This window comes from Agelaius tricolor, unplaced genomic scaffold, assembly GCF_023055355.1.
Source record: "Agelaius tricolor isolate 1412-34295 unplaced genomic scaffold, bAgeTri1.0.p SCAF_2, whole genome shotgun sequence".
NCBI lineage: Eukaryota > Metazoa > Chordata > Aves > Passeriformes > Icteridae > Agelaius > Agelaius tricolor.
In genome coordinates, this window is record NW_027269262.1 from 76,521,366 (window position 1) to 76,546,201 (window position 24,836).

General features: G+C 40.4%; 1 protein-coding gene and 1 long non-coding RNA gene across 2 annotated transcripts in view; one reads left to right on the top strand and one right to left on the bottom strand.

Moving 5' to 3' along the window:
• The window catches only part of NBN (nibrin), a 31,996-nt gene that overhangs the window by 1,869 nt on the left and 5,291 nt on the right, over positions 1-24,836 (top strand). The window contains exons 3-12 of the mRNA XM_071421628.1: positions 10,275-10,420; positions 11,669-11,828; positions 12,230-12,333; positions 17,901-18,018; positions 18,284-18,474; positions 19,529-19,629; positions 21,119-21,251; positions 21,688-21,945; positions 22,216-22,684; positions 24,671-24,742. Of these exons, the coding sequence (XP_071277729.1) occupies positions 10,275-10,420; positions 11,669-11,828; positions 12,230-12,333; positions 17,901-18,018; positions 18,284-18,474; positions 19,529-19,629; positions 21,119-21,251; positions 21,688-21,945; positions 22,216-22,684; positions 24,671-24,742 (1,752 nt within the window). The remainder of the gene's footprint in view (positions 1-10,274; positions 10,421-11,668; positions 11,829-12,229; positions 12,334-17,900; positions 18,019-18,283; positions 18,475-19,528; positions 19,630-21,118; positions 21,252-21,687; positions 21,946-22,215; positions 22,685-24,670; positions 24,743-24,836) is intronic.
• Positions 306-9,587, bottom strand: LOC139587373 (uncharacterized). The gene is made up of 2 exons (XR_011678378.1): positions 9,187-9,587; positions 306-501 (listed from the first exon to the last, which is right to left on the bottom strand). It is a non-coding gene; the product is annotated as an uncharacterized lncRNA (long non-coding RNA).

The following is a 24,836-nucleotide window of genomic DNA, read 5'->3' on the forward strand; positions in this document are numbered from 1 at the left end:
ATTTTACTGCATTATCAGTGCTGTGTGGGGGTGATCCAGGCTGCCATGACCATGCATGCTCTCATTTTGCTCTCACCAGTTTTATGCTTGGAGTAGAACCATTGATCACCTGTAGTTTATTTTTTTTAATCTTGAAATTTGGTTTTTTTTTCCCTTAGGTTTGTTTGCTTTCATTGAGGAATTTTGTGGCATAATTTTAGTAGTCCAAGCTTCCTTTTATCCCAAAGATTCACTAGGAATTTGTATTAAATAATCATAGCAGGAAAATGATGCAATTAAGTTTCATTACACAGATAAATTTTAGGTTCTGGGAAGTGCTTTAGTTGTTTTACTGCAGACTTAGCTTCTGTTTCATTTCACATCATTAATTCTGTATTTGCTTAGGGCACGGAAAAGAAAAATATACCAAGGAGAATTAGCAATCAGCAATTTACTGTCACTGAGTGTTGTGACAGTTACAGATGTTTTGAAGCCAGTCAACAGAAATTTCATTTATGTAACCTGTCCCAGTCTCTCTGCAAGCCTCTCAAGTCCCTGGGCCTTACCCGGGTCGGCAGAGAGTGGGGGGGTAGCCCCACCACGGCCGACTGCGGGGAGACACTCTCTGTGCCCCGAGGGTGCTGAGGGCACTCAGGCTGGCTGCCTTCGCTGCAGCAGAGACGACCGAGACGTCGGTGGAAGAGGAAAGGGGCCGACTCCCAGCAGGGGGTATTCCAAGGTTTTATTAAGGAGTCCCGAGGGAGCTCCTATACCTCAGGGGGTTCCTCCTGCCGAGAGCACTGGGGGACGTTCGGAGCTTACATTTAAAGGGGGGAGGAAACTAACATAGATAAAATCCTACTGACCAATAGGTATCTCTGGGGGATGGGTGCTGGGGGGACAGACATACAAAACAGAGTATGGGGCAGGACTTGGGGGGTTGACCCTTGGCCCCTGGCTAATCACTCGACAACTTGGACCGAAACTTCTAGGTAGGGGGCTGGGATGTCGAGGTGACTGGCAGAGAGCCAGGGTGGGGGTTTTGGAGATCTTATCCCAGGAAAGGGATAACACAAAAGGAGGGGGGGGGGTTGCAGTCTGGGATAAACCATTTGGAAAAATCATGGGAATACAAAACCAACTACTTCAAGGTATTACAAAATATAAGAACGCACTACAACATCTCCCTCTTTTCGTTTAAATAAAAAAGGAAGAGGCACCTAAACATTAAATTTCAGCTCGGAGTGCTATCAATCCTCAGCAAACCAAGGCTGTTTTGTAAATTCTGCAGAGGTTTCTGTCTCTTCCTCAGAAGAGGTGGGAACAGTCACCTGATTGACCTCTAAAGGGGAAATAGCTTTCGAGATCAGTTTGGTCACAATGCTCTTGATGATCCCAAAACTGATCAAAATAACAAGAAGAACAAGCAAAACTAAAAATACAGATTTCAAAATGGATTTGACCCAGCCCGAGAGTCCCCATCCCTGAAAGAGTCCATCCATCCAGTCCGCTGTTTCTTGCTTGATGTCTTGGACCATTTGTTGCATCTTCCCGATGATTTTGTGGACATTTTCAGCTTTGGATGACAGATTCAGGCAACAGAGACCTTCAAACTCCTCACAACGATGATTATGTAGCAAGAGGAGAAAATCAATTGCAGCCCGATTTTGTAGGGTGGCTTGCCTTGTTGTTTCATCGTCTGCCAGGAGGTCTGAAAGTGCAGCTGATGTAATATTGGCCTGTTTAGCAACCCAACACTCTAGATGTGATAATTCGCCTAGAGCTTTCGCTGCAGACACCCATGGCAAAAACACGGTGATCGCAACCCCTTTTGGTTTGGACCAATGTACAATTTCAGAATCGCAATTTGGGTCCAGATTCTTTAAATCTCTCTTTTTGCGGGCCGAATTGCGGGTGTTGGTTTTGGTTCGCCAATCCATAATTTGGGTTTTGTTGGGTGTAAACAGGCTCAGCTTTCCAATGGTGCATGGACCTCCGATTAGACGAGAGGGGATGCCTGCCCATGCCCTGTCCCCGCAAATGAGGAAAAACCCCTTAGGAAGGGCACGGGGCTTATTATCAGGAGTAGAAGGTATTCCTACTTGGGAAATTTTCTTACACCAAATTTTTGCTGTATAATTCACTTTAAACTGTTTGACTTCATGGTACAAGTCTACTTGATCTTTTGGTGTAAACGTAAACTGAACACAATAGAATGCCTTGGCAGAACCAAGGAGTTCAAATTCTTGGGGTTCTTTTTCTGCTACTGCTTGTCTATCAATTAATTTTGACCAAGGGGATAACGGATTATATACTGGGGGAAGGGGAGCAGCTAATGTTGGCGGAAATTCATCATATTTGGATGGGATCCCCACAAGGCAAGTGGACATCGGGTCAGACACAGAAGAGGCTGACAGGCAAATGTGGTCTTGGTTGAGGACTCTGGCGAGGGTGGTCCACACATTTGCTTGGGGCTGTGGAACAATCCACATCTGACCTGGATGGACGGCTGTCAACCGAAGCAACGGAAGGATGGGGCTCATTCTGATGACACCAGGGCTGAGTTCAGATCAAAGGAAAACACTAAAACTGAAAATAAAAAATGTTAGGGATGAGGTCCAGGTAACAACAATTTAACTTTAAAGAGTCTGACGGCGCTTCCTCCTCCAGCAGGCACTGGCTACCTGTGTTGCAGCTTTGTCCTTTGACACCTTAGGAATGTATGGTCTCACCCACCTGGAGGGGATCCATCTCAAGCCTGAGGGAGTGGATACGCACGCATATCCCCTACCCCAGACTACGAGCTCATGGGGCCCCTCTATTTTCCAAGTTTCAGGGTCCTTTATGAGGACTGGCGGACGGACTTTTAATTTGTGCTGACTGTTCTCGTTAAAATGTCTTACAATAGGTGGGTTAAGGTTTTCAAAGGTACAGTTCAAAAAGTTCAGTGTGAACAGTGCTTTGGACAGCTGGATTTGAGGGGTCTCTGTTTTCATCACTTCACGTTGCCGGTGAAGAACCTTTTTTAGGTTCTGATGGGCTCTCTCCACCACAGCTTGGCCTGTCGGGGAATAGGGGATGCCTGTTTTGTGTTCTATTCCCCATTGCTGCAGGAAGCTCTGAAGGTCTTTGGACTTGTACGCTGGGCCATTGTCTGTTTTGATGACCTTAGGGATTCCTAATGTGGAAAAGGCTTGCATGAAATGCTTCTTTACCTCACTGGCTTTCTCCCCTGTGTGGGCAGAAGCATAGATGGCACCAGAAAAGGTATCCACGGAGACGTGGACATATTTAAATCTGCCAAATGATGGGATGTGGGTTACATCTGTCTGCCACACTTCGCAGCTCTGCAAGCCCCTAGGGTTTGCACCTGCACTTAAGGTAGGTAGTGACTGATTTTGACAAGAAGGGCACGTGGCTACGATGGCCTGGGCTTGTTTGTGCTTCAGATGGAATTGTCGGACCAAGGCAGGTGCATTCTGATGGAAAAATTGATGACTGATCTTTGCTTGTTGGAATACCTCTGGAAGCGGGGCCATCTTGGCTGTAGCCGCAAGGGCATCAGCTTTCCGGTTACCTTCTGCAATGAACCCCGGCAGGTCTGTGTGTGACCTAACATGCATTACATAAAATGGGTGTTCTCGGCCAGAAATAATTCTTACTAACTTAGAAAGTAATTCATATAAAGGAATGTTGGAAACTTCTTGCAACACAGCATTCTCTGCCCTAGACACTACACCTGCAACATAAGCTGAATCAGTAACTACATTTAAAGGCTCAGGAAACTTCTCAAAAGCTCTGACTACAGCGGCCAACTCAGCAATTTGGGGTGATCCTTCCACCTTGGCAATATCTGCTTCCCACTGTTGAGTTTGGGGATCTTTCCAAGTTACCACTGACTTGTGAGACGCACCAGACGCATCAGTAAAAACTGTCAGTGCTTTTAGAGGTGTCCTGCTCTGAATACTTGTCAGTGATAATGAAAACTGAACATCTGAGTTGAAAATTTTGTGGGCCGGTCTGTGAATTGAAATTTGGCCTGTGTAGCTATCTAGGGCTAATTGCAAGGCTTCATTCTCTTGATAAAATTGCTCTAGCATTGCTTGAGACAAATGGCCTGATTTCAGGTTTAAGGAAATGTAAATGCAGTCAAAGTCACACCCTGCCAATTCTCTGATCCGTATCCTTGCTTTCCGGATCAATTCTGCCATCAGCTCCTGTGGCATTGTCATCCTTTTTGACCTGTTGTGACTGAGAAAGACCCACTCTATAATTAAGAGGGGATCTTTCTTGACCTGGTCCTTTTTCTTTGCCTGGACAGTTTCCCACTGAAAAATCATACCATGGAGATGTGGCAGTTTGCCTAAGATGATAAATTTGAAGGGGAGACCCTGCTGGCACCTGTGGGCCTGCCTAGTAGACATGATTTCCTGAACTTTCTCCAGTGCGGTTTTCGCTTCCTGGGTGAGGGTCCTAGGAGCACTAAGGTCATCTCCCCCTTTTAACAAATTGAAAAGGGGGGCTAGGTCTTCGGTGGAAATGCCTAGCCAAGGTCTCACCCAATTTAAGGATCCACAAAGTTGATGGAGATTCGCTAAGGTTTTGATATCATGTTTGATAGTCAATTTTTGCGGCACAATGGTCCGCTTTCCAATCTCAAGGCCCAGGTACTTCCAAGGTGGCATCTTTTGAATCTTTTCTTCTTGGAGCTCGAACCCTGCAGCAACCAATGCATTGATTGTCAGGTCAAGTGTGTGAGTAAGCATGTCATCACTTGGGGCACACACCAGGATGTCATCCATGTAGTGCAGGATGATGGAATCTCCTGCAGCTTCACGGACTGGAGACAACAAGGAAGAGACATACCTCTGGCAAATCACAGGACTGACTTTCAGTCCCTGAGGGAGGGTCGTCCAATGGTATCTCTTCATTGGGGCCTCCAGGTTAATGGTGGGAACCGAGAAGGCAAAACGCGGAGCATCGTCAGGATGTAGGGGAATGTGAAAAAAACAATCTTTGATGTCAATTACAGCTAAAGACCAATTTTGTGGAAGCATGCTTGGTGAGGGCATTCCTGGTTGTAGGGACCCCATGTCCTCAATAACGTTGTTGATTTGACGGAGGTCATGGAGTAGTCTCCACTTGTCTTTGTTTGGTTTTTTAATGACAAAGACAGGCGAATTCCACGGCGACGTGGTCTCCACAATGTGACCTTTTTCTAACTGCTCTTGTACAAGTTCTTCAAGCGCCTTTAATTTGGTTTTATTGAGCGGCCACTGAACTACCCTTATTGGAGTGTCAGTTTTCCAAATCAATTTTTGGGCATGGCGCACCTCAGCGACCGCTCCCCGAAAAACCTGCGGGTTTTCTGGGATGTCAATTGTGGTTCCCCATTGAACCATTAAATCTCTGCCCCAGAGGGGCTCTGTGTAGTCTAAAACAAACGGGCGAATGGAAGCTATTTTGCCATTGGGTCCCTCAATTTGAACAACGTTTTTTGACTGTCTTGCCAATTGAATTCCCCCTACACCTTGCACGTGTCCTGCTACGTTTTGCAATTCCCAGTGTGATGGCCACTCTTTAGATGGAATAATCGTGACATCTGCTCCAGTATCTAAAAGTCCTTGTATGGACTTGTACTCACCACCACGGTGTAACCCACATGATAGCTTGGGTTTTTCTTTTCCCAATACCTGAGTCCAGCAGACATTGGGAAGGAGTTTACCTCTGAGGGTATTTGCTTGCTCCTGGTCCCATGGAGGCTCAGGTACTGGGATGGCTTGGGCTATGATTTGGCCTTTGGGCAAGTACACGGGTGGATGAGTACAGTGAAGCCATATGACAAATTGTTTCGGGTCTGATGATATGAGACCCGGAGGAATAATAATTTCTTGGGGTGTGTGTTTTGTGTCCCCAAGGACGACATACTTACTGTGACGCTTCTGGCAAAGCTGTGTCCAAGTACCTGGTTGTTCAGGGTTAACAGATATGAAATGCCAGTTAGTGTCTCTGAGATGGAGAGGTTCAGTCAACGCCAGCCTGTAAGGATTATGGGAAGAGTCAGTGGTTAAAATTGGTCTGGGATTATTCCAAGGAAATGAATGTTCTGTTTTGTTCAAAGCCAGTGCCTCGCTTGGCACCGATACATCTTTTACACTAGATTTCTTTTCCCTCCCCCGTACTTGAATTGAGCCCACCCTATTTTTGTCATAGCGCTGGGGAAAGGAGCGCTCTTTACTCAGTTTTTTGAGAGGTGGTCCTTTGGGCAATTCTGGTTTTTAAGCATATTGTATTTAAAATCTAAAAACTGCTTTTTCAGAGGGCAGCCAGGCATCCAATGCCCCAACTTCCCACAAAGATGGCAAGGTCTATTAGAGCTGGAGATTCTCTCTTGTGGCATCGTGACATGCTGGAGCTGGCTGGTAAATGGTGGCTCAGGGGTTTCCACTGCAGCAATCCTTCTCTGTGGTTTTGGTCTCTCGTTGTGGTCAGCGAGGGTGATGGTAACTTTCTTCTCACACACTTCAAGCATGGCCTGCAGCGTAGGCGTTGGGTCAAGAGGCAGGCTGAGGATAGCAGCTTTGCACTTCTCATTGGCATTTTCTTTAGCGATCTCGGTGAGGATTTCCATCCTGGCTCCTTCATTCTGAACTTGCAATTCAACAGCTCTTCTCAACCTTTCCACAAAACTCAAAAAGGACTCAGATGGAGATTGTGTTATTTTCAAATAATTTTCAATTGGAATACTAGGACGGAGCCCAAAGAAAGCTTTCTCAGCTGCTCTAGCACCTTCTCTGAAAGCCCTTGTGGGAATGCTTTCTGCCTGGATCACGGCGTCTTCCCAACCCCCCTGTCCACAGAGGTGATCGAGGGATAACATATTACCATAAACATCACGAGCAGTAGCTTCATCAGCCCACAGAGCTGGTAAAATTGCTCTCAATCCTTTTTGCCATGCAACTTCCCACAAAAGATATTCAGAAGAGGATAACAGGCAGGAAAAAAGGTGTTTTATATCAGCAGGGGTTAAAATGTGAGCGAATAATGTAGCTTTAAGGAGCCCTCTAAAATATTCACTTGATCTCCCAAAATCTTTTTGGGCTTTGGCTAGTTCTTTAACAGAATCAACAGAAAGGGGGCTATAATTTGGCTGGAATGCCCCGTTTAAATCAGGGATATATGAGACAGGGGCAGCAGAAAAGGACTGTCCTGTTTCCGGGTTCTGACTCCCAGCGACAGCGTCTCTTATTACACTGGTCTGAGCGCCGGAGGGCGGGCCGTGGGGGGGGCGGAGGGAGCCCGCGGCGGGCGGGCAGAGCTCTGAGGGGGCGGGGGCGGCCGGAGCCAGGGCGGGAGGGGCGGCCGGGGCCGGGGTGGGAGGGGCCAGGGGAGGGGCCGGGGGAGGAGACGGGGGAAGGGCGGGAGGGCGGGTTTCGGGGGCGGGGTGCTCCGAGCAGAATGGGTTGTTGGGAGGGCGAAAGGGATTATGGGAAAGAGAGGAAACCACCATTGCCACGTGGTGTCCGCCATTATGGTCCGGGGAAGTTACCGGGCGCGTCTCAGGGGTACCAAGGCGGGTACAAAGGTTGTGAGACACGGTATTATAACTTGTGGAAGCAGGGGGGAGGGTGAGATTTCGGGAATTCAGGGCAGAAGTGTCCGGGTTGGAGACAGGGAACCTCGGGGGGGGAGCAGGGGTTTGTGCAGGGGCTGGGAGTGGGGGAAGGGGAGTGGGGGAGGGAGAACCGAACTCGGAGGGGGGTAGATCGGGTTTCTGGGGAACAGAGATATTGAAACTGTTGCCGGATGGCTGTTCTTGCATTTTTAAATTAAATTTTACAACATTTCTTATCTGCAGGGCTAAAAAAGCAAATTTTGACGGAGATATGTCTCCTGATTTCCCTGCCTTCAATAATTCACTACCAATTTTGTCCCAAAAAGCCAAATCACTGAGATTTTCAGTGGACACGTCAGGGAAGTGAAGGAAAAGCCATCTGACGAACTGTTTAACATCTGTTTTTGAAAATCGGATTTTTTCACTCTTAAGAATGTTTAAAAGATGATAATAGACACCCTTGTGAGATACAGAAAGCCTAGCACCCATTTTGGCTCTGATTTTAAATTTGTATCTCAAATTTCAGCAACCCAGGTGGGGGGGGGAGGAGAAAGCCTACAGCTGGCAGTCTGCCCACAATAGAGAGAAAAAAAAACTTCAGCCCTCCGCGGCGGGGCTGAGAACAAAGGGCAGGGAAACACCCCCTCCCAAAGAGGGGAAAAACAAGAGAAGGGTAAAACTTACCAATCCAACTGCAGGAGAGGGGAACGAAAAAGCCTGGGATGTTGATTTCCACCTAAAGCTGACTTCTTAGGGTACATAAGAAGCTCCCAGCTTCGTCCACAGGAGAGCAACTCACTAAAACGGAGTTTTTTTCTTTCCTGAGGTAGCTTGCCGGCCGAAGGCTTATCGAACAGACTGAAAGTATGTCCGAGCCCCTTTCCGTGGGCTCCTGGAATGGTTCCAGAGCCCCACGGCTGGGCGCCAAGCTGTCCCAGTCTCTCTGCAAGCCTCTCGAGTCCCTGGGCCTTACCCGGGTTGGCAGAGAGTGGGGGGGGTGACCCCACCACGGCCGACTGCGGGGAGACACTCTCTGTGCCCCGAGGGTGCTGAGGGCACTCAGGCTGGTTGCCTTCGTTGCAGCAGAGACGACCGAGACGTGGGTGGAAGAGGAAAGGGGCCGACTCCCAGCAGGGGGTATTCCAAGGTTTTATTAAGGAGTCCCGAGCGAGCTCCTATACCTCAGGGGGTTCCTGCCGAGAGCACTGGGGGAAGTCTGGAGCTCACATTTAAAGGGGGGAGGAAACTAACATAGATAAAATCCTACTGACCAATAGGTATCTCTGGGGGATGGGTGCTGGGGGGACAGACATACAAAACAGAGTATGGGGCAGGACTTGGGGGGTTGACCCTTGGCCCCTGGCTAATCACTCGACAACTTGGACCGAAACTTCTAGGTAGGGGGCTGGGATGTCGAGGTGACTGGCAGAGAGCCAGGGTGGGGGTTTTGGAGATCTTATCCCAGGAAAGGGATAACACAAAAGGAGGGGGGGGGGTTGCAGTCTGGGATAAACCATTTGGAAAAATCATGGGAATACAAAACCAACTACTTCAAGGTATTACAAAATATAAGAACGCACTACAACAGTAACCTTATGTAGTGTTTAAAATAAAACATGTAAAATATATTTGTGCCTTTAATACTGCAAATACGGAGTGAGTCCAGTGGAGGGCTGTGAAGATAATGAGGGGACAGGAGCACCTCAGTTGTGAGGAAAGGCTGAGGGATCTGGGCCTGTTCAGCCTTGAGAAGAGACAGCTGAGATGGGGCCTCATCCATGTCTGTCAATAGCTGGGAGGGTGTCAAGAGGATGGAGCCAGGCTCTTGGTGGTGCCAAACAGTAGGAATGATAGAAACTGGAGCACAGAATGTTCCACCTGAAAACACAAGAACTTTGCTGTGAGAGTGACTCAGCACTGGAGCAGAGTGCCCAGAGGGGTTATGGAGTCTCTACTCTGGATACTCCAAAGGAACCTGGAGACAATCCCAAGTAGCATTCTGTAAGGAGACCTGCTCCAACAGGCAGCTTGGATTAGATCATCTCCAGTGGTCCCTTCACACCTGATCCATTCTGTCTAGTAGCATATAACTGCACGGCAGAATTTCATAAAAACAAGCTGTCAGTGTTCTCATTGGCTTGTGAGCACTTAGGAAATCTGACAGTATCTAACCTCAAGAGATGCTGGTGTCTCCATGTCCTGCGGTTCAGGGAAGACTAGCATTCCTCATGGGAGGAAGCACAAGAAAGTGCCCTCAGGTGACCTTAGGCTTTTACTTGCTATTCAGCCTGATGCCCAGGATAGAACTGTGTGGTAGGTAAAACATAATAAATCTCAGAGCCTTGCTAAATTGCACTAGCTCAGGCTTTGGGCCAGTGAATGACTGCCATGCACAGTCTCCAGAAAGATGAAGTGCTATCTCCAAAAAGACTAAGTGTAAGAAGCACAAAAGTTCTAAAGCTAAAAACATGGATATTTTCTCTCATTCCTCTATAGCAAAAAACAGAAGATAAATAATTATATATAGCAAGCCTTATTGTCCAAAGTCTTTATATAAGATGATATTTTGTGGGCTGCTTCTTATTTATCCATTGCTTTGATTCACAATGATAGTAACTTGTTTCTGATAAAACTGTCTCATTCTGATAAACTATAATGGCTTGTTTATGTTTATCTTCAGAGTCAGTCTCTCACAGTACCTGTATTAACAGTAAGAGATACATCCAAGTATGGCACTTTTGTTAATGGATCAAAACTCAATGGTGCTTCAGTGTCTTTGCAGTCTGGTGACAGAATCAACTTTGGAGTCTTTGAGAGCAAGTTTAGGTAAGTGTTTTGATTATAAAATATCAAGTAAAAAATTAATTTTTTAGAAGAGTATATCATGAAACTTTGCAAGTGTTACAGCAATGATTAATTTTTAGAAAGCAAAGGAGGTACATAGTATTTTGCCCGTGTTCCACACCTGCTTCTGAAATAGTTTTCCATTATATTTTTGCATAATTTATTTTGACACTAGGAGATTAAAATTGTAGATAAGAAAACATTGGCATTTTAGAAGATAATATGTCATGTATGGAGAGTATTTTCAGGCTCTTTTAGGCAAAGAACAAAATCCTACACCAAATGAGAAGAAGGGATAAAGGTTTAGAGTTTGTTGGAGCCCTTGTTAGAATGTAATGAGAAAAGAACTGACATTGCAGGAGGATGTGAAACCAACTTGTTTTTTTTTTTTCCAAATTTAACATGGTAGCCAGTACTAACTGTTTATTTACAGGAAGAATTCTAAAAATGAAGTAGCAGATAAATAGAAAAAGTCTAATTACCATTAAAATCAATGTTAAAGTAACCAGAAGGTGGCTTTGTGCCTTGAAATTTTATTCAGTTTTACCAATGCTGCTGGTATTATTTATTGTTAGAAAAAACTTGGCATTCTCCTCCTATTACTACAATAATTTTTTTTTAATATTTTAGGTAAACATACCTGAAACATGATACAAGAATCATACCATGAGACCAGATACATCATGGCTATTGTACTAGAAAGTCTGCAAAGTAGAAGGAAATTTAAATAATCTAAAAATGAAATAATATAATTTGATATGGAAGATCTAAAATAGATATAAAGGCTTATGGTCAAGGATAATGGACATGTTAGGAAACTTACTTGAAATTGCATTTTATGACATTTGTATTTTGAAGTATTGATCTGTTGGTCACCTGTCCTCTTGAGCATACTTTTGCTTTTGGAGGCACACATTCAAATTTCTTTTGGATATTCCCAGACCTTGCTCTATTCTTGAGGCACTAATTCTATGTGATGTCTGTAAGTGGGCCACAAGTCCATAGAAATATTTCAGGTCAAACTGACATTAATTTTTCTGAATAAAAATTAGTATTTTGTTTCTTCAGGAAATTTTAAAGCAGGAAGATTTTACTTTGATCTAGATTAGAGTATGGGTCTTCTATTTTTTTTTCCTTCACATTTCCATGAGATACAAAATATGATAGTTAAGTCAGCTGTGTTTATCATGATGATTGGCTGAGTTAACTTAAGCGATTCTCTCTTTGCAGAGTGGAATATGAACCTTTGGTTGTCTGCTCCTCATGTTTAGATGTAGCTCAGAAAAATGCTTTAAATCAAGCCATCCAGCAGCTTGGAGGCCTTGTAGTGAATGAATGGACAAAAGAATGTACCCACCTTGTAATGGTATCAGTAAAAGTTACTGTTAAGGTATGTTGAGCTTTTGCCTGTTGATAGCATTGTTTTGCAGTTTTCCCACAACTGCTAATTAAATTCTAGAGCTGTTCAAGACTTTTCTCTGCAAAACTGTAGTCAACTCTTCTTTCTCCAAGTTTAGAAGATGTGTATGTCAACATGAGGTTGAAGGGAAAGAAAACAAAAAAAGCCAATTTTGAAGACTTAGAGATTTTTATTAGTTACCTTCTACAGTTTCATAACTTTAATCAAGACACCAATTAAAAGCTGGGCTCTTAAAAGCAAAGCAATTCTAGAAGCACAAATCAGTATTGTTTTATTTTCCACATCTTAGATCTTAAAAAGCTAATGTCAGTTGAACCATATTTTATTTGAACTTTTTCTATGAAGTAAATATGTATTTTCTGTTTTTTCAGACTATATGTGCTTTGATTTGTGCTCGACCAATTATAAAACCAGAGTTTTTTTCTGAATTAATCAGAGCTGTTCAGTCCAGGCAACAGTTGCCAAATCATGTAAGGTAAGTTGCCAAATCATTATGTTTACTGTGTTGCAGAATGAAATTTATGGGAGTGAGATTATCAGATAACTACACATTTATCTGATGACTTTTACATAGTACACAATTCATAGTAATTTTATTTGTGGAGGAATGCTTAATATGAGTAACATTTTAATATTCCAGCAATTTTATTGTTCTCATCTCTAGAGTTATAAAATGAGCTCTGGAATTGACTCTATGCTTAGAGATGTTACTGTCTCTGAAAGGGAACTTGTTTGTTGGTATTTAAATGTTGCTTCAAACACTTTTGGGAATTGATACATAAAAATAAAGAAATTACACTTTTATAAAAGAAATTGTTTCAAGTTTGTTTCATTATCTAGATGTGTTTTTCCAGTGTGCTGTTAGTTACTGAGTTTACTGAGTAAACTTCGGTCAGAACAGAGTTAGCCTGACCATTGAATTCTCTGAAATAGAAGAGATTTTTAATTATCTGTTGAGAGATGAAGTGAGACTAATGTGCATTGGCTTTCACTAAATGAGAATAGAATATTCATTGTTTTCATGGTTAAATTAACTTCAAAAGGGAATTCTTAATTTGGAATCAATAAATACTGCAGAATAGCTCTTTTGGTTATTTTCTTGATGTGAGAAAATGTAAAATAGTCATAATATCGTATGTGACAATTTCATCTGAGCCCATATTGCTACTCATTTTACCTTGAAAAGGGAGACATTTGTGTTTTGTTTGAGGGTTGTGGTTGTTGGTTTTTTTTATTGTATGAACAAATGGTTTATACAGGTTAGAAATTCCCACTATGTATATACATTCATATGGGCATAAATATGCATAAATGTTAGGAAATGGCAATTTATTTTCTTTAGTAGGTGTGGTAGTAGCCATTGGTAGAACAGTTTGAAGACTGAGGCTGGGTACATAGTAAACTAGGTTCTGGTGCACACATGGAAATAGAAACAACACAAGAGGATTCACAATAAGCTGTGCTTGATATGTGGTAGCATATTTCACAGAACATGACACTACCTTGTTACAAAAATACAGATGCCAATCTGGAGAAATTGGTGGGAAATACTCCTTAGTTTCTAGATGCTGCTTTACATTAGCAGGGTTTATGTAATATGTCAAATCAGTCATCTGTGAGTGGCTTAAAACTCATTTGTTCTTCAGTTTCAGAAGAAAGAGAGAATCTGAATGAATTCTAACTTTCCCTTCTACTTAAACTTCTGCATTGTTTTCTGAGGATATAAGAAAACTAAACAAACTATTTAGTACTCTCTGAAATACTTTCCTGTGAGATTTTTTTTTTCTTTTATAGTACAGGTCATACAAGCCATCAAAAGCTAATGATTGGTTGTACAACGTGGAATTTGTTTGGTGGAGTATTACCTGTTGGTAATGCTGCTGTTCCTGTCTGTTACAGGAACAAGTAAAAAGTGTCTTTGTCTTGCAGCCAGGGTGTGTGTCCATTTAATACAAAAGTGACAGTATAATTGGTTTTTAAGAGCTCCCTGAAAAAGAAGCAGATGGATATGTTTACCTTTCTGAAATATTTTTGCTAACTTTTGAGATGCTGAGAGGACCAGAACTGGCTAAAGGTAGTGACACTAGCAGTATGCACATTATGTAGCTTTCAAAGAGAGTTCTGCATCAAGCTAAATGAAACTGCTGATTTTATACACAGATTGCTGCATTTTAAATAGGTCATATTTTTGAGATGTAGCTTGTGGGAAGATGCTGAAAATTTGCTTAGCAGCTATTTTCATTAAACTTCCAAAATTACTTGTAACTTCAGCTGGGAATGTCTCTATTGTGCATTGTAGCTAGAGCTGACCTGAGCTGGTATAGCCAGAGGACACCAGACAGCATGGGGCAAAACTGGTTTGGGTGTGAAAGAGGAAAAGTATATTGAGATGGCAATACTGGGTGACACTGCTAATTACATCTTTACTATTATTGTAGAGCTGGTCCCTCCCAAATGGCCTAGGGAAACATTATCTTAAAGTTAAAAAGAAAAAAATAATTAAATTGTCTTTTTGTTTACAGTAAGACTTCACATAATGGCAAACCTGCAGTTCCCATATGAATGTGTGACTTCTTGAGTTTTTTATGGTGTTACCCCCAGTCCTCTGGTGCTCTCTGATAACCTATGTGAGGAAGAACAATAATTGAAGATTTCACAAATGGCTGCATGAGCACAATCCTGTATGAAATAATGTGTTTTATTACTGCAGGCCAGTGTCAATAGTGCAGGGTTTTGAAAAAGAAGAATAGTAAGGAGTTTTTAACAGAAACTCACCAAGAATCAAAATCTATGTAACGAGAGATTCAAGGTTGTAGAGGATCTTTTCTAGATAATGGTGTTACTATTAAAAGCTTGAGGCCAAATATGAGGAGCACTTCAGAATCCTGACTGCAAAAGACTGTTGCCTGTTGAGCTTAGATCAGCATTGGGTAAGAGTTTATAAGGAAAATCAAAGATTAGCATACAACTTTAAATTATGATTGCATCCCAAAAAAACAAAGTTAAAAAATGGAGATTTTAAAATATATTTATAAAGAAACTAGAGTCTAGTTTCAAAGTAGTGAAAACTTGTTTTTCCATTTTTACTTGTCCTTTCATCTTTAAAGATGACTTTGTCCCTTGTATTTATCTTAGGTTAATAACTGTCTCTGGAGAATCTGCTATCAGAAATCTTCTGGCATAATAATTAAAATCTGAATTGCCCTTCTTCTACTTGAAATTAGTAGGCTTTATCATATCTATTCAAATTCAATGCAACAATATTTCTGTAAACAGATTTGAACAGGCTGCTAAAATAGATCAAATACTCACCTTTCAAAATCTGGTGGATTTAGGTTGCCTAATTTTCATTGTGTACATAAAATTTGAAGAACTGATTGTGAAGAACACGTAAGAATGAAGATTATTTAAAAGCACCTGTAACTATATAGCCTCTTCATAACACATTTTAGCCTATAGTTATTGAATTGCATATTTGGATGAAGTGGAAAATTTATGTGCTTTTTACTGTGTTCAGCTTTAAATATAGGTTTATTTTTTATGATCGAGGGATGTTTTTCTGTTGACATATGATTGATTTTTTTCTGTGTCCTGGTTTGAGAGAAAGTGAGGTTTTTGGGATGCTGTGGTCACACCAATAGGTGCTCAGATTTGAATATTGGCATCTGGTGTGGCCGCTGAGGACATGGATACGCCTCTGAGAACACAGGGGGTTAAAAGCAGAGAACGCCCAGGAAAGCTTTCTCTGGTTCCGGTGGGTGAAACACCGGAACAGAGCCCCGGTCAGAGCTCCCCTGCCGGCTGCGGGCTGGGCAGGGCAGGGGGAGCCACGCGGCCGGGTGAGGTGAGCCAGGGCCTTGGACAGAGGGGAGGGGAAGGCCCCTGCAGGATGGAAGGGTGGAGGAACACTGAGAGGCATCGGGCAGCCCCCCAGAGAGAGAGAGAGAGAGAGAGAGAGAGAGAGAGAGAGCCGGTGTCTGTGCCTGTGCCACCTTGAAATTCGATAGCACATCGGGCTGAGAAGGAGAAGGGGGCGGGGTGCAGTGAGAAGGTGCCCAGCAGGACAGCTGGGAGTTCTGGACGGGCAGAAGATTTTTAACCCTTTTCTTGGATGATGGAAACCTTACAAATGCTGATCCTTGTGGAGTTGAATGAGAAGAGAGATAGAGATGAGGTAAGAGGAAATGGGCCACGAGAGAAATGGAGAAGAATCTTGAGTAGGTGGAGATGATGGAGTGACCTTTAGCTGGACTTTTCTTGTATAGCCATGGACAGAACCATTTTTCCTGTGACACAGAGACTGCATTTAGGGGGAGGCAATGGCTTGGAGCCAAGAGAGTGCAGTGATGTTATGTGAAGGAGTGTGTGAACAGAGACGACAGGTGAGGACGGGTGAGGAGGGTGGTCGGTGCCCTCGATCTTCAGTGAAGGAGAAGATCTCTGTTTTTGAGACCCCTCGGCCCCAGGGGGTGAATCTGGGGGGGACAGGTGTCCCAAAAGTGAGAGACTGTGGTTTTTTTGGAACTGGGCAAAGCATCTCTAAAAGGGGAACCCTAGAAGCAGCTCTGGTCCATGTGCAGTGGTGAGAGCACTGGGCATGGAAGGAAGATGTCATGATGGCAATGATCCACGGGCGGTGCCACGTGTGACATGGAAACACAAGAGATCTCAACTGTGTTTCCAGGGGAAGCCTATGGCACAGAGGGACTCCTCACTCCTTGATGAACTGAGAACTGATTATCTAAAGGGTCGTGATGGACTGAGAGTTGATGATCTGAGGGGTGGATGTATTGGAAATTTGGGGGGGAGGAGGAATGTTTTTGGAGGGTTTTCATTCTGAGTTCTGTGTGTGTTTCTTTCTATATATAGTTGTAAGTTAATAAAGTTTTTTTCTTCTTCATTTTTAACTTGGAGCCTGCTTTGCTCTATTCCTGGTTACATCTCACAGCAGACACCAGGGAGCATATATTTTCATGGGGGCACTGGCATTGCACCAGCGTCAAACCATGACATTTTGAAACGTCAATATTTCAGCATTTCATAGGTTTCTTCCTTGGAATCTGCCAATCTTTGGTGTTAAACTGAATTTTTTGCTGTGCTGCCTTTTTTTTTTTTTCTTGCATAGTAGTATGTAAAGGATACATAATCAGCTGTCAGAATAAAGATAAGTAGTTCTGTGATCAGTCAACTATGTACATAAACAGCTATTTGGGTACAAATATGGTATAGTTTGGTTAAAATTGACCTATAGTTTCCATTCTTTCTGACATATGCCTTCATCTTGGTCTGTCAGACTTGCTGTAGCAGTGAATATATGGCTCAAAGATCTTGTAAGTATCCTGAAATTATTAGATGCATGTCCTAACTCCAGAGGTTTTTCATGCTCTGGGCAGGCCATCATTAACTGGAGCTGAGGTCACAGGCTGTGACATAATTTAGGACTACAGGGTAGAGTTTTATTTTTGCCTAATATATTTCCCAGCTAAAGTCCTGCTCAGTTTCCCTGTATTGGATGAACTAATAGAGAATCTGCAGAGAGAATCCCTTCTGTTCTCCATCCCACCAGCAAAAAAAGTGTATTTGTCTGCTGTCAGGTTGTAGGCTGTTCTCGAGTGTGGTGGTACACAATTTAAAACAGTAGAAGAGAATGAGAGGTGACTGTCCACACATGGAGAGTAGAGGAAGCAGGATGACTAATTTTTTGTGGAGTTTTACTATTATTTAGAGTAAGTGCAGAATGAAGTTGGAGTCTCATTTGTCAGTATTGTTAGTAAGAATGTGGATATGTGTACAGAAGATTGGGTGAGTGCATTTCTTAGAGCGTTTTCTTAGTTACTGAAGTAGAAAGTCTTGGTCTTGTCTTTGATGTTGAGGAATTGGGGGCTCTGGTTCTTCTTAACAATCTCTTGAAAATTATCTATCTAAGTAGTTTTAACAGAGAAATGTAGGATTTTAACTTCAGAACTTTAAAACAGAAAGGACTGTGAGTCAGTACTGATAAGCAAATCTGAATTTTTTAACTATTATTTTCTGTTCTTGCAGCTTTTATCCTCCAGTTGATGAGCCTTCCATTGGCAGTGATAACTTGGATTTATCTGAGCATCATGAAAGGAAAAAAATATTCAGTGGAAAAACGTTTGTATTTCTAACTGCCAAGCAGGTAATCAGGCTTTACATTGCAAAAATATTGCAGGGATAGCTAAGTATAGGTTTATTCACTCTGAAATCACACTCATTCTGGGTTCATCAGGAAAGAAGGATTTCCTATGGCACAGTGGCCTAAGCAAGATAAAATGTAGAGAAGGTCCAGAACATATTACATCTGCAGTAGTGCATCAGTGAGAAGCACTACACTGATAGTTCTGTATTCTGATACCTCTGAACTGACTGCATTCTAAGATTTTTTTTTTGCATTCTCTTTATAGCACAAGAAACTGGGTCCAGCAGTTGTTCTTGGAGGAGGGGAAGTTAAGTTGATGACAGAAGGAAGAAAAGAAATGCCTTTACTACTTTCTCCTGAAGTTTGTGTAGTTGATGTGGGTTTGGCAAACTCTCAGATCTCAGGATCTGACTCTATGACAAACTGGACTGATTCCATTCTGACTGACTTGGAAAGGTGCAGCATTGTTCTCTTGTACAGCAGTAGGGTAATTTCAGAACTTCTACAGAGACTTGGTCATGGTGTTTGCATACATATTTAAGCAGGAGGCTGCTTATAAAGAGGTCATTTTTACATTGTTCTAAGTATTTAGCAGAGTAACTAAAGAAAGAACTTGGCAGTTCCGTGAGGATTTGATGGAATTCCTGCTTTCTTCTTTTTATTATTTTTTTGTAGAACTCAGTTCTACAGAAATTCATTGTAATGAAGCTGCTTTAAAATTACAGACAGCAAATAGTTCCTCTTCTACTGTTTAAAAGAAGTTAAAATTAATATATTCTAAGACTTCAAAATAGATATTTTATGATATTTCATTGTTTATATGTATTTCATCAAAAGGAGATGAGATGGCACCTTGAGGTCATGTGGTTCAATGTTGTATAATTATTTGTACAGTGTTTTTAAAGAACAGCTTCTATTTAATGAAAATTACTTTTTGTTTTGGTGGTAGGTTTTGTTTGAGAGGGCAGACTGCATATATTATAAATGTTAGGATTATCATTATGCCATTTTATTAAAACAATGAAACAAAATCCTAATCCTAACACATAAACCTAGTTCCCCTAAATTTTCCTGCTAGGTAGAGAAGACAGTACTCAATCTCTCCTCATGACTGTAGTACAGAAGATTTGTGGGAAAAGGGTGCCTGACTTGTAAGAAGTGGTCAGATTTTTCAAGTCTCTTTTCACACATTTTTGAATCAGAAGTAAAGCATAATTGGTTATATGCCCAAAAAATCAGGAAAGGAGAGATGTATGGGCCAGATTACTGGAGCTAGACAGTGGCTACAGCAGCAGGAAACAGGGGAGTTCACACATATAGGACATGGGTCTAATGAAGGATAATTGTGCTGACTTACTGTATTGGGAAAAAAGGTAGTGGTTTTTGGAGGCTGATTTTTTTGGAGGAAGAATGGAACATTTTGTACTTTGCCATACCTGTGGTTATTGCCTGTTCGTCTTTCAATCTGTGCTGAAAAAGCTTTTTTTTTTTTTTATTTGTATATTAACAGTAAGAATCTTAGGGCTATTCCAGAGGCAGAAATTGGATTGGCAGTTATCTTCATGTCTACAGAAAAGTACTGCAACCCTCAAAAGCAGCCTGCTTCCAAAGGTAACTGGAAGAAGGGTAGTAATAAGTTACAGCCTCAAAGAAGCAGTATTTCTTTTTGTGTAGGAACATCAGTCATAATGTTCAAGTTGTTCTGTTTTGCAAGACCACTAAAAAGGAGAGACATTCTATGTAAAATGTATACAACTCCAAAGATGTAATTGGTTTTTAATGGTCTTGCAGTAAATTGCAATGAAAATTATATGACTGTTACATAAATAAAAAGTGGATCTAAAACTAGCCTAAAAGGCAGACACATAGAACAGTGACCTTGAAAGGAAAGTTACTTTAAAAACATCTGAAGTTCATATTTTTAGTGATGACTGAATTCATATGTATGTAGTAGTTTGAATTCCATGCTATTCTGTTTTTTCCTAAAAGACTGGAGTAATCAGGAAGTTAAAGATGAATTTCAGAAATCAAGAGAATAAGAATGGAAGCAATTTGTTAAGGCTTGGTTTTTTGTTTTTTTTGTCTTTTTTGCCCGTTACTCTAAACAGAATTTGCTTTAGGAAAATACAGACATCTCCTGTGCAGTTCAAAACTAAAACTAATCTTTCCATAAGTTAAGACAATGAGACATGATCACCACATTTGCTGCAGTAGTAATTTGGGAGTGGACATTCCAAGTTTTGACTTGAAGCTTGTATTTGCTAATGCGGTAATTACAAAGGTCTTGGAGAGACAGAAAGAGGTTTTGTTTCTCTCTTTTCATGCCTCTTCATATTATTCTATGTTTTGTTGCTATGAAATTTTCAGAATAATGTTTTATAGATTCTGGTTTGTTCTACAAAATGTTGTATCAGGTAGAAAATAAAAGAAAAAAATCATAGAACAACCCCCGTAAGTTTGTCTTTACATGCAGGAATGTTACTTGCTTGAAAATGTATTTTGAATAGAGAAGGACATCTATGCAATACTGGCAGAGATGCTGATTCCTGTTTCCAGTGAACAATTTAAGTGGATAAAAGTTAAATTGTCTAAAATTGTGTAAACAGACTATATATCAGAGTTTAAAGGGAGCAGGGTTTAAAATTGAGAAAGCCTGTGTCCCAGATACAATAATCACATTAGAGATCATCATAAAGGATTAATATAAGGAATTTTGTGCTCTGACAGTTTTGCATGATCTATATATTGTATGATAGATATTTTATTTTTTTGCATAAAATATATACCCCACGATTTTTAAAGTACATTATGTACATATTGGTATATGATTTCTCATTATGTTTCATTTTTATTTAAGCAGAATTTCATTATTTCATCAGTAGAATATTTAACTAAATCTGAATTCCAGAATATGGTCCTTTAGAACTATTGCTGCCAGTTTTTTTAAAATGAATAAATCTGCTTATTTTTTTAATGAAAACTGCTTTAAGATCATTTTACAAAGATCTCACATGATCAGGTAGTAATGTGAAATAGCACATGCAAAGAATCACAGATGTGATACTAACCTGCTGATTCTTCTCTTGTGTTGGTCTTGCAGCTGTACCTGAAAGTTCTGCATCAGCTGTCGTAGGCCGAGCCATTTCCCAGAGTCTGGCTGTGGATGAAACCATAATGCCAACTGCTGCAGAGAGCAGCTCCTTATACATAGCTGATACAGAAGAGCAGACATGGTAAAGTATTGATGGCAATTTCTAAGCTAATACTTGCAAATGGAGCAGTCTTTTATGGCAGAGGAGCTGTATCATTGCCGTGGGAAAAGATATACAGGGTTAGAAATGCCATTCACTAAATTGCTGTCACTTTGAGATAATTTCTGCTTTTGAGTACTAGATTACAGAAAGCATCCCATAGGATTTAGATGACTTTCAAATACACATATAGATACTGCACATCTGTCTTGACTGTCTGAACTATTAAAAATTTTCAAGCCATTTCACAATTATAAAAATGTATTGATCATAGCAGGTTTCACAGTTTGTTTTTAGCACATTGTTTATAAGTTTATTCAAAGTACAGGTATAGCTTTTTAAAAAGTGTATCTCTGATTTGATGTATCTCTGGTAACCTCCCATGTGTCATTTAGTATTTCTTTCTTCTCTAATCTAGTATGGAGATAAAGAATACTTCCCAGGTGCATAGACAAAGGAAAATGGCTTTCCAGGATACAACTGGAAAGAAAAGCAGTGGTACAAGTGGCAGTGTAAATGCAGGAGCATCGATACCTAGAGGGAACAGAACATCTGGATTCAGTCAAAGAAGTCAGCCTGTCTCACCATCTAAAATTCCAGAAGGTGGCAGACCTTGTGAGAGTGCTTCATGTCATCCAAACCCAATTACAAATTACTTCCAGGTTTCCAGAAAAAGGTACTTGAAATGTTCTTGCCATTACTTCTCTTATTGGTATGTTCATGATGTTTCTGAAAATTTTAACTCAAGCAATGTACTTTAAATTTGACATATACTTAAAAAGGTATTTAGATTAAATTCCTAGAATAGAAAGCTTTTCCTCAAGGGTACTTTAAATTTCACAATGCAGTCCCTAAAACTCCAGAAGCTGTTATGTTGTGGGTACAGCTAATCATACTCAAAAATGCTTTTGTAATTTCTTTCTTTTGTAATTTTTTTCTGGCTAAGGGAAAGAGCTGAAGAAGAAGAAACATCTGTACCCAAAATAGCAAAATTGGAGGAAAGGTCATCATCTCTTCCCAAGTGCACTGAATCCACAACTTCATTGATCTGCAATAGTGAAGCAAAACAGCATCAAAAGAAAAATAACATCCTTGACCCAAACCCAAATTTTGCAGAAGACATGGGTATGAAGCCTATGAGGGAAAGTGTCAAACTAACAAGTGATAGAACAGACACTAAAACCACTTCTAGAGAAAATCATGCACCAAAAAAGAGAAAGGAATTAGATGATTTATCTGAAGATACAGAAGCACTAGAAGTTGTGTTTGGAAGTGGAGACATAGACTGGGAAGATCAAATGGCAGATCATGACCAGGAAGCTCAAAGAACTAAACGAAAAAAACGATGTTTGGAAGCCAAAGGAAGCAGGATTCCAGAAGTAACTGTAAATCAGCAAGAGGAGAATAAAGTATTGGTAAGTTTTATATTCTTCTCAGGTGCCTAATCTTGAAATTTGCAACTTTGTTAGAAGGATGCAATTAATTCCTTTAAGGAGGAGGTTGCCTGCATAAAGAAAGCGGCTCTGTAGTATTTGTTTGCTTAAATCTCATACATCGATTTTTAGTTCAGAATGATTCATCTTTTACATGTGAACATTGCAGTTTTACACCTAGCTAAATGTTTTTTCATTCTTCTGGGCATTTTTTTCTTTGCTTATTGAAAGCTGCTTGTATTCTGAACATTTTCTTTTTTTTTAACTTTATATACTGTGAGTAGAATAGGAGAATATATTTGTAGTCCAAGAAAAATTTTTCATACTGCTTGTTGCTGTGTTAATTACATTATTGTTATTTATACTAAGATAGTACTCAATTATATTTTTGTAATTAATTTTCTAAAGAAACTTCTAATTGATCTCTTCTGTTGAATACCACAGTACTGTCCAACATCTTTTGAGTCTTTTGATATTGTGTGAAAGATTATTAAAATTCCTGTATGAGAAATTTAAAACCAAACCTAACAAAAACAACAGCAAAACCAAAACACAGCTTGTGTTTTTGTGATTATTTTCCTGTTTTTTGTTTTTGACACTAAGGAAATTTTCTAAGAGGTATGAAGAAAACCATACACGTTGAGTTAACAATGGTCACTTTGTTTTCCTTTATAAACCTGCTTTTCTTTTTTTCCAACAATGTTGAGAGGTCTAGAGTATTAACAATACAATAGGAATAAGAGCAAAAGCTTATTTTTTTGTTTATTTAGAATATATATTTTAGCACTTACTGTCCAGTCCATTTACAGTGTAGGCAGTGTTTAAGTGTTTAAAAGTTTGAATGCATGTTAACTGGAATTTGCAAGATTCCTTGGACCACATAAGAATTAGTAATTGTCCATGCATGCTTAGGTCAGAGCAGCTTGACACCCTTGTTGATGCTTTACTGGAGCTCACTTCTGGCAAAGTGTGAACTTGAACTTCATTATAATGCTCTTTTTTTTGTGTCTGTTACTAACAGGCAAACTTAAAAAGACAAGTTCTGTAATTTAGAGAATTTAGTTTCTTGCTTTTTACACTATCAGACAGTAGGTACTTTTTATTAGGTCTGAGCATACCGGCAGACTAAAATTGGTGCTTGCAATAGTCTATTGAATTTTGTTGTTTGGTGCTGGGAAAGTTTTTCTAGTCTAACTTCTTGTCAGGAAGGAGAAAAATAATCTTATGTGCCACTAAACTGGTACTTTAGCAGATATGCACTTAAAGATTTCTGCTGAAAAGAAGTCTTTTCATAGTTTAATAATGACCTACTTTATTAATGTAAAATACATTTCCAGTGGACTAGGAAGGAGATTTCATTATAAAGGTCCCCAGGCAAATTTGATAACTGTTTTCTCTAAGTACAGATGCACCTTGTGTATCTGACAAGACAAAGAATGGGAGCAATTGACTCAAAAACCATAAGGTGCATAAAGCTGATTTGGTATTTTATCAAATATTGAAAATAATTTATGTAATGCAAATCTAGTTTTAAACTGTAGGACATAATCAACCTGCAGAACACTTTCTTGTCGTGGTAATAAAATGCCCTTTCTACACATATGTACACTTCAAATATCAAATTGAAAATGTTACTTTTTATATTCAAAAGCTTTTACAGTTTTCCAGAACCTGACAGAACTTTGAAGATTGTACAGATGGACAAAACTTCCTAGTGTATAAGGAAGAAAGAAAAAAAAAACAAGTTAACAAACAGTAGTGTTTTTTTAATAGAGAAAATCTCCAATGATTGTTACAGTGTGCATAAAATCATTAAAAAATTAATGTACAGGACAATTTCTTTCCTGTCTAAAGATTTATATTGATTTGAATATGTTTATTCTACCATAAAGAGCAGAAAACAATTCTATGTAATTAAATTTCTATTTCATTTCAGTTTTATATTTAAAATAATTTTTAATCAAATAGAAAGAAGACGAACTTGGATCAGTTCTAACTTCAGAAATGAAAACTGATATCAAGCCGGAGTCTCCAGTCTTGGTAAGGAGCCAGCCAATTGTAAGTTTGAACAGTGAACTTTAAGAAGCATTACAAAAAGACATCAAAATTTTGCTCTTCATAACATAGTATTTTT